The 13,286-nt window shown below is 37.1% G+C and overlaps 2 protein-coding genes across 2 annotated transcripts; both read right to left on the bottom strand.

Annotated features, from left to right (window-relative positions):
• Positions 1-68: 68 nt before the first annotated feature.
• On the bottom strand, positions 69-1,876 carry pgp (phosphoglycolate phosphatase). The gene is made up of 2 exons (XM_073828647.1): positions 1,090-1,876; positions 69-1,007 (listed from the first exon to the last, which is right to left on the bottom strand). Exons 1-2 carry the CDS (start codon positions 1,682-1,684, stop codon positions 682-684), a joined length of 921 nt encoding a protein of 306 aa, XP_073684748.1. The 5' UTR covers positions 1,685-1,876; the 3' UTR covers positions 69-681.
• A 5,846-nt stretch (positions 1,877-7,722) lies between these two features.
• On the bottom strand, positions 7,723-12,862 carry zdhhc4 (zDHHC palmitoyltransferase 4). Its single transcript, XM_073828702.1, has 7 exons — positions 12,748-12,862; positions 12,383-12,515; positions 12,234-12,307; positions 9,702-9,880; positions 9,496-9,621; positions 8,200-8,444; positions 7,723-8,102 (listed from the first exon to the last, which is right to left on the bottom strand). Exons 2-7 carry the CDS (start codon positions 12,503-12,505, stop codon positions 7,812-7,814), a joined length of 1,038 nt encoding a protein of 345 aa, XP_073684803.1. The 5' UTR covers positions 12,506-12,515; positions 12,748-12,862; the 3' UTR covers positions 7,723-7,811.
• Between the last annotated feature and the right edge of the window lie 424 nt (positions 12,863-13,286).

The raw sequence follows: 13,286 nt of genomic DNA, 5'->3' as shown, positions 1-13,286 counted from the left end.
TGTAAGGGTGAGTCACGAATGGTGAATTTTCATCCATTTAAGTACAATATTAAGAAACAGCAAAAGTAGTATACTTTTCATTAACAACTCTTATTTATTTGATCAGTCAAGCAAAATGAACACTTTGTTCAAACCGTGGTGAGAAGTAAAATCTCACTACCAGGTTTATGGGTTTAGTGAGTGACAAAGCTGTCAAGTGCAAAATATAATAATTGAAAATATTCATAATATTCTCTTACCTAATTATGTTACAAGTACAGTGAATTAACAGTATAGAACTGAGCGAGTACTTCTGATAAAATAAAAACAAACGGCACAATTTGGAGGACCACTTGCTTTGTAGCACCCAAATGTTACTGACCAGAAAACACACATTACATATTAGGTTAAGACAAAAAAAACCACTATGAAACAATAACACTAAAATAAAAACGTATTGCCCTTATATTACGTTAAAATGAAAAACAGTGGGATATTTAAAAAAAAAAAAAAAAAAAAGAGAGAGAGGTAGGCCAGTTTGAAATGAAGCCTTGAATGACATAGTACATCATACTGCATATTTTTGTAGAGACAAACCATTTCTATTAAATCTACTTAAGGTAATCTGTAATATTAAAATATTGATATCCATATATTGATAAATATTCTCTATTAAAGTGGGTAATTCCAAGTAAACACTGACTATGCTTGTAGTGCGGGTAAAATATCAGCAATGCTGTCTATATAGTAGTCAGGCACCATTTTTTGCCGGTCTGGACATTCGCTTTTCTGGTTTGCCTCGGCTTCTGCTACAGTAGAAACTCCTGTAAGGGTCAGCAGGGTCTTCAGGCCACAATTTGAGCCTAGCATGATGTCAGTGTCCAGTCTATCTCCGACCATCAGACACCTCTCAGGATCCAGACCGAACTGGCCAGCCACACACTCGAACATGAAGTTGCCGGGCTTTCCAACCACTTGAGCTTGGCGTTGTGCAGCGGTTTCTACCGCCCTTAGGAGGCACCCTGTCCCTGTAGACAAGCGGAAGAGAATGGCGTTATGATAACGACATTGAGGTAATGCATATTTGCGATGTCATTCATATTTGCTTACCCGGGACCGCTTTGCCTCCCTCCAGAGGCAGCCTCGTGTCCGTGTTAGTTCCCACGAACTGACAGTCGGGGTTACACAGGTACTGCAGAGCTCTGTTGAGCTTCATGTAACTGAAATGCTCATCAAATCCGACTAGTACAGCTTGGACTTCCTTATCGAGCGGAACATTTGCCCAGTCTTTCTGAACTCCTGAGATGGGGTCAGGCCCCACACCGAGCGGATGGATTCCCACGTCCTCAAGCTCCTGCCTCATCGCATTGCTGCCAATTAAATAGACTTTTCCGTCGAGTTTACACACATTTTTTATGTACACCGCTGAGCAGTACGCTGTCCCGAACACCTCGTCCGCGGTGGCATCGAACCCGAGCTTGCCTAATTTATCCGCGTACATTTGTCGGGTTTTCGTGCTGTTGTTTGTGACAAAAAACACCCGTTTTCCGTTTTTCTTTAATGAGTTGATCACCTCTGGAGCTCCAGGGATGGCCTGATCCCCTCTCCATATTACGCCATCGCAGTCAAACAGTACACTGTCCACTGAGTCCAGTAACTGTCTGCTCAGAGTACCAGTCAGTCGCGTACATTTAGATGCAGCCATTCCTCAAGTTACTCTCGTCCTCACAGCGATCTTCTTTCTTGTCCTCGGTCCGTCTTAAAATAACATTTGATCTTCACCTATCTTAGTCCGCTGACAAAACGGAGATCAGCTTATGTCAGATGATAGAGAATGACAGCGAACTGGAAATTACTAGTTGCAGCAACCGAACAGCACACTACCTTGTGCAAGTGATTCATTCGTTTGACATTGTACATGACGTTTTATACTAGTAAGGCACTTCCGCACCGGTTTAAAGGGCCAGTGTCCGTAATAAAATTGTGCGACATAGACTGTGGGTAGGCGCCATTTTAACATTTTTAAGAATTAGTTAACTTATAGAATAAAAAAATCCTGCTAATTTACTCACCCCCATGTCATCCATCATGTTCATGTCTTTCTTTCTTGCTTTTTTAGGAAAACATTCAAGGATTTTTCTCCATATCCCTGGTGAAAAAAACAGCTAAAACCAGCCTAGGCTGGTTGGCTGGTTTTAGCTGGTCATAGCTGGAAGGCAGGCTGGTTTTAGAGGGGTTTTGGCCACTTTTCCAGCCTGGCCAGGCTGGTCAGGCTGGTCTTAGCTGGTCAGGCTGGGAAACCACCAGCTAAAGCCAGACTGACCAGCCTGGCCTGGCTGGGAGACCAGCTAAAACCAGCTACTTCCAGCTTAAACCAGCTAAGACCAGCCAACCAGCCTAGGTTTCAGCAGGGATAGAGGACTTCTATGGTTCCCAACGGTTTGAACTTTTAAACTGCAATTTTAATACAGCTTCAAAGGGCTCTACATGATCCCAGTTGGGGAATAAGGGTCGTATCTAAATTACAAATTAATATACTTTTTAACCACAAACGCTCATCTTGCACCAGCCCAACGTGTTATTTAATGTAGGCCCCTGCTGAAAAAAACAGCATATGCTGGTTAGGTATGTTTTGGTGCTGGGATGCTGGTTTTAGTTGTTTTAGCATCCCAGCACCAAAACATACCTAACCAGCATATGCTGGTTTTTTCAGCAGGGGCGGAAATACAGACCTAGTGTTTAAGACCCTAATTCCTTGGCTGAGATTGTGTAGAGCTCTTTGAAGCTGCATTGAAACTGTAAGTTAGACGTTTAAACTGTTGGAAACCATAGAAGTCCACTATTGCCACGGACACACTGCAGCTAAATTCCTTAATCATGTTCTGTACACACATAATTCACTAAAGTACGGCAGTGACAACCGCATTAACTCCCCCAAAAAAACAGAAATCATATATCTCATGTCTGCCATAGACCACTTTATTAAAGGGATAGTTCACCCAAAAATGAAAATTTGATGTTTATCTGCTTACCCCCAGGGCATCCAAGATGTAGGTGACTTTGTTTCTTCAGCAGAACACAAACAAAGATTTTTAACGAAAACCGGTGCAGTCTGTCAGCCAAATATTGCCAGTGGATGGGCACCAGACCTTTACAAAAAGTAAACAAAAACATGCACAGACAAATCCAAATTACACCCTGCGGCTCGTGACGATAGATTGATGTCCTAAGACACGAAACGATCGTTTTTTGCGAGAAACTGAACAGTATTTATATCATTTTTTACCTTTGATACACAGCCACGTCCATCTGTCATGAGCACGAGTTTAGCATCCGGCTCGTTACATGTGTACGCGCTCTGGCGTAGTATACACAAATTTTCATTTTTGGGTGAACTATCACTTTAACTCTTTAAAGTTGCTAGCTTTATGAGCTAAGACCAAACAACATGCCTAAAAGTGATTGTAAATACGAGGACATGGTAACACTGCAAGACAGCGCTCTCTAAAGCAGCTTCCTGGACATAAACAAAACACAGCACGTCTATCAGTGGTAGTTTAGTTAAAATCGCCGGACAAAAATAGTCTTTAGGCAAAATGGGAGTGACTGCTGTTCCGTACACACATGAGATGATTTACGGGACTCACTCCTGCATTTAAATGCGGTTGTCACTCCTGAAACTTCCAGTGTGTATGTGGCAAATATGGAGAAAAATCCTTGAATGTTTTTTTTCTCAAAAAACCTAATTTCTTTGCAACTAAAATTTATATAGCATTTTGGTTCCATTCAATGGGTTTTTTGATAAATGCCTGAAATAAGGTCTTTGGTTTACACAAATCTAAGATATTTTCAGGTTTTAACATAAAATACAGTATTATTTGTAATTTTTAAAGCTTTTATATGTCTTGAAAAAGATAGTTGCTAACAAGTGGCTAAATGGGACTGCCTTACTTCATTTACAGTCTTGCAAACTATTCTAACTCAGACTTTGAGGGAAAATGTTTTTTTTTTTTTTTTATTAAAGACTTAAAGAGTTGCCATACATTTAGTGATGGTGACGGTAAAGTCAATGAGGCATAGTTTATATTGTATGTTCATCTTTTTACTTCTGGTGATTGTATTTAGGCTTAAAAAGCTTCATTTGTGAACATTATCATGATAAACAAAACACAGAGCTTTTTAATTTTCCTACAATAATCCAAATGCCAATGGAAAAATCCTGCTAGAAAATGCAAAATGCATGTTATTTTTATTCAGTACTGACCTGAATAATATATTTCAGATAAAAGATGTTTACATATAGTGCACAAGAGAAAATAACCCTGTTGAAAAGTTTACATATTTGATTCTTAATACTGTGTTGTTACCTGAATGATCCACAGCTGTTCTTTTTTTTTAGTTGTCCTTGTTTGTCCTGGACCAGGGGCGTAAATTTTTGAACAGAATGAAGATAACTTTTTTTCATTTAGTACTCCCCTTCAGAAGCTACAGAAGATACTTGTTTCCCAGAAGACAAAATAAGTTAAATTTACCCTGATCTTCAAATAAAAAAAAAAATGCACCTCGGGAGGATGCTGTACCAAACAAAGTGAATGTAATACAATGATACAATGTAGAAATACTGCCCTTTAGAGGCTACAGAAGATAGTTACATGTTTCCCAAAAGATTTACCCTAATCTTCCAATTCATAAGTTTTCACCCCCTGGCTCGAATCATTGTTTTTCTTCCGGAGCATCAGTGATAGGTTTGAACCTTCTATAATAGTTGCATTTGAGTCCCAAAGTTGTCACACACTAGTCTGAATAAGAGCACTCCCAGTGACCATACCTTAGCTGGTCTTCCGTGGTACTTGCCCTCTATCTACAGTCGTAGCCAAAAGTTTTGAGAATGGCACAAATGTTAGTATTCACAAAGTTTGCTGCTCAACTGCTTTTAGATCTTTGTTTCAGTTGTTTCTGTGATGTACTGAAATATAATTACGAGCACTTCATACGTTTCAAAGGCTTTTATCGACAATTAAATGACATTTATGCAAAGAGTCAGTATTTGCAGTGTTGGCCCTTCTTTTTCAGGACCTCTGCAATTCGACTGGGCATGCTCTCAATCAACTTCTGGGCCAAATCCTGACTGATAGCAACCCATTCTTTCATAATCACTTCTTGAAGTTTGTCAGAATTAGTGGGTTTTTGTTTTTCCACCCACCTCTTGAGGATTGACCACAAGTTCTCAATGGGATTAAGATCTGGGGAGTTTCCAGGCCATGGACCCAAAATTTCAACGTTTTGGTCCCCGAGCCACTTAGTTATCACTTTTGCCTTATGGCACGGTGCTCCATCGTGCTGGAAAATGCATTGTTCTTCACCAAACTGTTGTTGGATTGTTGGAAGAAGTTGCTGTTGGAGGGTGTTTTGGTACCATTCTTTTTTCATGGCTGTGTTTTTGGGCAAAATTGTGAGTGAGCCCACTCCCTTGGATGAGAAGCAACCCCACACATGAATGGTCTCAGGATGCTTTACTGTTGGCATGACACAGGACTGATGGTAGCGCTCACCTTTTCTTCTCCGGACAAGCCTTTTTCCAGATGCCCCAAACAATCGGAAAGAGGCTTCATCGGAGAATATGACTTTGCCCCAGTCCTCAGCAGTCCATTCACCATACTTTTTGCAGAAGATCAATCTGTCCCTGATGTTTTTTTTTTGGAGAGAAGTGGCTTCTTTGCTGCCCTTCTTGACACCAGGCCATCTTCCAAAAGACTTCGCCTCATTGTGCATTCAGATGCGCTCACACCTGCCTGCTGCCATTCCTGAGCAAGCTCTGCACTGGTGGCACTCCGATCCCGCAGCTGAATCCTCTTTAGGAGACGATCCTGGCGCTTGCTGGACTTTCTTGGACACCCTGAAGCCTTCTTAACAATGCAGTGGAAAGTTTTTTTCAGGATTAAGTTAATTTTCATGGCAAAGAAGGACTATGCAACTCATCAGATCACTCTTTATAACATTCTGGAGTATATGCAAATTGCTATTATAAAAACTTAAGCAGCAACTTTTCCAATTTCCAATATTTATGTAATTCTCAAAACTTTTGGCCACGACTGTAGTACTTACAGTAGGGGGGCAGTAGTCTAGTGTTCCTGAAAAAAAAAAGACAGAAAGATTTTCTGACGGAAAATACAACAGCATGTTGTCACTACAACATGCAAAAAAACATATTTTGGTATTATCTGAGATATGGTTTATCGAAAACGGTTTTAACTACAGGTTTAATGTATAATGCTTATCACAGAATCTATTAGAGCCAGATTCTTGTAGGAGATCCCCACACCCGAAGTCAATCAGTTTGCCTTTGAGGGTTTCTCTGTTGATAAGCAGGTTCTCCAGCTTAATGTCACGGTGGGACACTCCATGGCAACAGCAGATGTCAGCGGCCGCTGCTATGTCCTCTTCGAGGGTGCCTTCATAGACCTCTAAAAAATCACATAGGTCTTTGCAGGGTGAGGGGCATTCCAAGATCATGATGTAGCATTCAGGCTGGCCCTGCCAGTCCAGCAGCTGAATGATCTGTGGAACTTCAGGGCCGAGGAGTAATAGGGTGACCTTTATTAAAAGAGGTTTGAGATGACCAGGCTAGAAAAAAAAAAAAAAAAACATTTAAAAGATCATTGATAGATGGAGGTGCTTTTTCCGAGGATTTTTGTCCAGTCTTGAAATCTTAGGTTCTATGAAGAACCTTTAACATCCATGGAACATTTCCATTGGACAAAAGATTGTTTATAACGTACAAAGTTCAAACTAAGAAAAAAAAATTGTTCTTTTTTAAAGGGGTCCTTTTATGCTTTTTCACTTTTTGAATTTTAGCCAGTGTGTGGTGTGTATGTTTGGGCATAAAACATCTATAAAGTTACAAATCTCAAAGTTCACTCCAACGAGAGAAATTTAGTTAGGTTTGACACTGTATGCACGCAAAAGCTCTTATTATTTACAGCTTCAGTAAAGCTTTTTCAGTGTTATTCTTTTGACTGACAAATTATTTATTTTTCCCCAAATTCTGTTTGTTTACAAAGTCGTCCTCAATTTAACCCCTCAGGGTCTGCCATGTCCACACTAAAACATTTTCGTTTGAAAACGCATCTTTTTCTCTCCGTTGCGGCCTTCCGTCCACACTGAGATGACGTTTTTGTCAATAAAAAAGAAGCTTTTTTCATTTCCATGTCTACTCATTCTCTATAACCTTCAATGTCTTCAGATCCCACAAATTCTTTACTTTTTCAGCATTTCTGTGTATTTGAACCCTTTAAACAATGAGATCCATCTTTTCAAGCTGAGGACAACTGAGAGACACATGCAACTATTACAGAAGGTTTAATTGCTTCACTGATGCTTCAGAAGGAAAAACAAAAGTTGTGGGACCTGAAGGATTGTTCTTTTTAGGACAAACAAGGGACTAAACAAAAAACAGCTGTAAATCATTCAGGTAACAACACAGCATTAAGAATCAAGTGCATGTAAACTTTCAAACAGGGTCATTTTTATAAAATCAACTATTATTTTCTTGTGGAAACATGTAAATGTATGTATTTTGTATGATCCCTCTTATTTTGGTAAAATAATTAACATTTTGTAGATTCTGCATGGTGTATGTAAACTTTTGACCTTAACTGTAAAACAATTTAAAAGTACATTTGGACATTCTTATATACAAAAAGAAAAAAAAAGAAAAAAAAGAAAAATGGTATCAATAATACATAAGGCTGAGAAAATATTTATTAAAAAAACAAAATAAAATACAGAGTAAAATACAAATAGTTAAAAACAAGAACAGTAATGAACTTTCTCTAATTTTCTTTTTTCTTAACAGGACATAAGGGCCAAAAGATTTCCCCAAGGTTTTTGAGGATTCCCCTGTGATAGAAACCTCTAAATGGATTGTACGAGGTCCGGCAGTTTTGTCCAGAGTATGGATGGCAATGCTGGCAGTTGTGACCTTTTCCTTTAAACCACTCATTGGAGGTTTGATTTATCAAAGCCAAATACATGTGAAACATGGAATAACCCGCCAAGAGGAAAAAGACAAATACCAAGAAGCCCAGCATGAAGACTATCCTTGGAAATGTCAGAAATAGATGCTGTAAAGGAATGCAATGCAAAAAGATTTATTAGAGAGACAATTCATGTACCACAGCACAATTACTACAGAGCATTTCAGTGGTATTTGATTATTACCTGGATGATAAAGAGCGGTCCAGCAGGCTGTTGCACACCCTGCTCATCAATGTAGTGAGCGTGCAGGAGTCCAGTTCGTAAAACAGTTTGGAGCAACATGTCTGCTGTAAGAACTGCAATATCACCAGCCATGGCACACACACTCAGGAGGTACAGCATGAAGTATCTGGTGTTCTGGGCACCAATGCAGTTATTCACCCACACACAATGATGGTCGAATCTCTGGACACATCGATTGCAAACCCCTGTACAAATGAGATACAGAATTTGATGCATAATGTTGAAAAAAGAAATATATATTATAATATAGTTTCTTGTTTGTTTTTAAACTAAGGGACAAGGGAAATTATTTGATATAATATTGTGATAATATTCCTAATGCCACATAACTTGAATTGAATGTGGAAAATTATAGAGTTTGTGATATAAAATGGGGTTTGTAACAGTTTTTTAATGTTTTTTAAAGAATTCTCTTCTGCTCACCAAGCCTGTATTTATTTGATCCAAAATACTGCAAAAGCAGTAATATTGTGAAATATGTTTACTATTTAAAATAACTGTTGTCTATATGAATATATTTTAAAATGTAATTTATTCTTGTGATTAAAGCTACATTTTCAGCATCATTATTCCAGTCTTCAGTGTCACATGATCTATCAGAAATTATTTTAATATGCTGATTTGCTGTTCAAGAAACATTTTTATTATTATACTATAAACAGTTGAGTAATTCATTCAAGCTTATTTGATTAATTTTTTTTTTGGAAATAAATTACAGAAATTAATACTTTTATTTAAAAAGGATGCTTTACATTGTTCAAAAGTAAAGACATTTAATGTTACAAAAGATTTCTACTGCAGATAAACGCTGTTCTTCTGACCTTTCTATTCATCAAAGAAACTAAAAAAAAAAAAAAAAAAAATCTACTCAGCTGTTTTCAACATAATTATAATAATAAATGTTTTTTTTGAGCAGCAAATCAGAATATAAGAATGATTTCTGAAGGATGGTAAAATATGGTAGCAATCGCAGGAATAAAATTACATTTTAAAATATATTCAAAAAGAAAATACATATTTCACATTTTTTATTGTTTTTGCTGTACTCTGGATCAAATAAATGCAAGCTTGGTGAGCAGAAGAGACTTCTTAAAAAAAAAAAAAAACCATTAGAAGTCTTACTGTTCAAAAACTTTTGGCTGGTAGTGTATAATAAGTCAATGTATGGATTTTCACTGTAAATTATACAATGACTTGTTCTTTTTTTTTTTTTTTTTTTTTTTTACATATACTTACTACAGTGTTTGGAGCGGGCAGGTTTGACCAGCTGACAAGTTGAACACTTGACTCCCTGCTGAAACAGTTTTTCATCATACTGGTAGACCTTCAGCTGTGCAGTATGGTTCGCCTTTGTCAATGTGCCTTAAAAAAGAAAATCAAATTAAATGCATCGATGTTTGATTTAATTTGAATAGAAATGAGACAACTGTTCATTTGCTTACCTGGGTCTCTGCTACAACACAGGTAGAACAGATAAGACTTCACTGCAAGGAGGACGTAAGGAATGCACAAACTGACTGAACTTGTGCCCATGTCCAAACAGAAGCCAAAGACCTCGTAGGAAAATTCTCCATACACAACCACTTCAAGTAACAGGTGCAAGTAAAGAAAGAAGTTGTTCCTAATGTGAAAAATAAATGGACATTTACATTTACATTTAATCATTTAGCAGATGCTTTTATCCAAAGTGACTTACAAATGAGGACAATAGAAGCAATCAAACTAACAAAAGAGCAACAACACGTGCTGTGATTATTATTATTATTATTATTGTTATATTAAATGAAAAGAAAACAAGAATAAAGAATTCTAGTGTTAGAGGGTCAAGCTTCTTTCTATAAATAAACAGAAAACAAGTAGATAAAAGTAGAATACTTGACAGTTTGATGTTCTCGTATATCTGGAATACACTGCATAGTCTGAATACATTGTAAGTAACTTCGGATCAAAGTTTCTCCCAAATGCATGCATGTAAAAAAAAAGTCCTTAAAAGTTAATATCTATCAGTTATTTTTAAATTATTATTATTATATGTTTATACAAAGTGGTGTGAAAAAGTGTTGGCCCCCTTCCTGATTTTTTATTTTTTTGCATGTTTGTCACACTGTAATGTTTCAGATCATCAAACAAATTTAAAAATTAATCAAAGATAACACAAGTAAACACAACATGCAGTTTTTAAATGAAGTTTTTTTTTAATTATGAAGGGAAAACAAAATCCAAACCCACATGGCCCTGTGTGAAAAAGTGTTTGCCCCGTAAACTTAAGAAGTAGTTTGGGCGGCAGAAACCGAGTTCGCATCAAGCTTGAGGTCACTAACAGATGGCCGGATTTTTTGGTCGACAGCAGAATTCCAGCTTCCATTTATCACATCAAGTCTTTCAGGTCCAGAAGCAGCAAAACAGCCCCAGACCATCACACTACCACCACCATATTTTACTGTTGGTATGATCTTCTTTTTCTGAAATGCTGTGTTACTTTTACGCCAGATGTAATGGCGTAATGACACACGCCAGATGTAATGGCGTAATGACACACACCTTCTAAAAAGTTCAACTTTTGTCTCGTCAGTCCACAGAGTATTTTCCCAAAAGTCTTGGGGATCATCAAGATGTGTTCTGGCAAAACTGAGACGAGCCTTTATGTTCTTTTTGCTCAGTAGCGGTTTTCGTCTTGGAACTCTGCCATGCAGGCCATTTTTGCCCAGTCTCTTTCTTATAGTGGAGTCATGAACACTGACCCTAACTGAGGCAAGAGAGGCCTGCAGTTCTTTAGATCTTGTTGTGGTGTCTTTTGTGACACTGTGCTCTTGGGGTAATTTTGGTCGTCCGGTCACTCCTGGGAAGGTTCACCACTGTTCCATGTTTTCGCCATTTGTGGATAATGGCTCTCACTGTGGTTCACTGTAGTCCCAAAGCTTTAGAAATGGCTTTTATAACCTTATCTCAATTACTTTCTTTCTCATTTATTCCTGAATTTCTTTGGATCTCTTGGAACTCTTCCATGCAAGCCATTTTTGCCCAGTCTCTTTTCTATGGTGGAGTCATGAACACTGACTTTAATTGAGGCAAGAGAGGCCTGCAGTTCGTTAGATGTTGTTGTGGGGTCTTTTGTGACCTCTTGGATGAGTCATCGCTGTGCTCTTGGGGTAATTTTTTCACACAGGGCCATGTGGGTTTGGATTTTTTTTTCCCTTCATAAAAAAACCCTTCATTTAAAAACTGAATGTCATGTTTACTTGTGTTATCTTTGATTAATATTTAAATTTGTTTGATGATCTGAAACATTAAAGTGTGACAAACATGCAAAAAAAAAAAAAAATCATTAAGGGGGCCGACACTTTTCACACCACTGTATATTTATATTTTTTCTTTTAAATAAATATATATATTATTTTTTTATTCAAGAAAGATGCATTAAATTGATTAAAAGTGATATTTAAGACTTTTACACTGCTACAAAATTAAATAAATGCTATTTTTATGAACTTCCTATTTATAAAAGTAACCTGAAGAAAAAGCATCACAGTTTCCACAAAAATATCAAGCACAACAGCTGTTTCAACAACAAGAAATATTTCTTGAACACTAAAACAGTACATAAATAAGTATATAAATCAGATTGATACCTGAAGAATTACATGACACTAAAAACTAGATTACTTTGCCATCACAGGAATTAATTACATTTTAAAATATATTCAAATAGATAAGTTATTTTTAAACAATAATAACAATATTTCACAATATTACTGTTTTACTATATTTTTGATCAAATAAATGCAGCCTTAATGAGCGTAAGGAACTTCTTTAAATTTACAAATCTTGCCAACTTCAAACATTTGAATGATAGTGTACTTAGAAACAAAAGCAGATGATTTTGACTACATTACAGATAAAATCCTCTGTCAGTCTATAACGAATAAACAAGGAGAAAAACATGTTGTGGTGATGTGACCTGTTGAAATTCTTACCTTTGATGGAACAGCCTGTGCATAGATCTGTAGCAAATGCTTTGGAGACTTCGTGGGATCCATGGCGAGACAAACTAAAGAAAAAAACGTGATATAAATTATATTTTAAACAACTACAGAAATCATCAGCTTTGCAGGACTTTACTTACCCCTGTGAACTTGTCCAAAATTAGACCGAGAGGAGTCTGCTGATGTCCTGAATATTTACAAACCAGAGCAATGCAGGTGAGCACCACTGCCACATATATACCAAACAGAGCGAGGAAGTCCATTTGCCACAACCTGAGTAGCACAATACTGTGAGTAAGTAATTTCTTCACTTATATATTACAGAAATGTGTATATGACGAGAAGAAAGAGCGCTTAAAACAAAGCCAAATGTAGAATGGCCGAGCATGTAAGATAACAATTTAATAAACCACATTAAACTGTGTTTAATAGTTTATTTTTAACAACACTGGACATACAGGTGTACAAACGTACACAGAAAGAAGCAAGCGAAGGAAAGTTTTACCTTTATTCACCTGAGTACCATTCTCACACCTTTTTTTCCCGTGCAGACCGTAGTGGTGAAGTAGACGTGAATACGGAACACTGTTGCCAGATCTCCGCACAAAACAAGAAACCTGTTCTGTCAAAACATACAGATTTGCCTTAGCAATAAAGTATAAGGAGGTATTTGTTTTTATAATTTACATACATTTATTGAAACGTTTTACATTGTACTTCATTCTGGAAATAAACTACCTGCGACTTTTTGGGTAAAAACACCCTCAATCTCAAAGAGGACATGGCAACACTAATACGGAACTTACTCACTACGACTGTGCTGTCAAAGTAAAAGTCGTCCCAGACTTCTTTTTAATTGTTCACTTTTTCTTTTTTTCTGGCTCGCTATTTTGAAGTCAATGGGTTCATCTTTTTACACAGTCTGCCAATGATCTATTTCTATTTCGAAATAAAATCGTCTTTTATAAATTTAGGATATTTTTGAGGGGGAAAGTGTATTGTATATTAATATTTGGATAACAATCGAACAATATCGTTTGTTAA

The sequence above is a fragment of the Garra rufa genome, chromosome 22 (genome assembly GCF_049309525.1).
Source record: "Garra rufa chromosome 22, GarRuf1.0, whole genome shotgun sequence".
Taxonomy (NCBI): Eukaryota; Metazoa; Chordata; class Actinopteri; order Cypriniformes; family Cyprinidae; genus Garra; species Garra rufa.
Note: the sequence above shows the minus strand (reverse complement) of the source record. Positions and strands in the feature narration are given on the sequence as shown.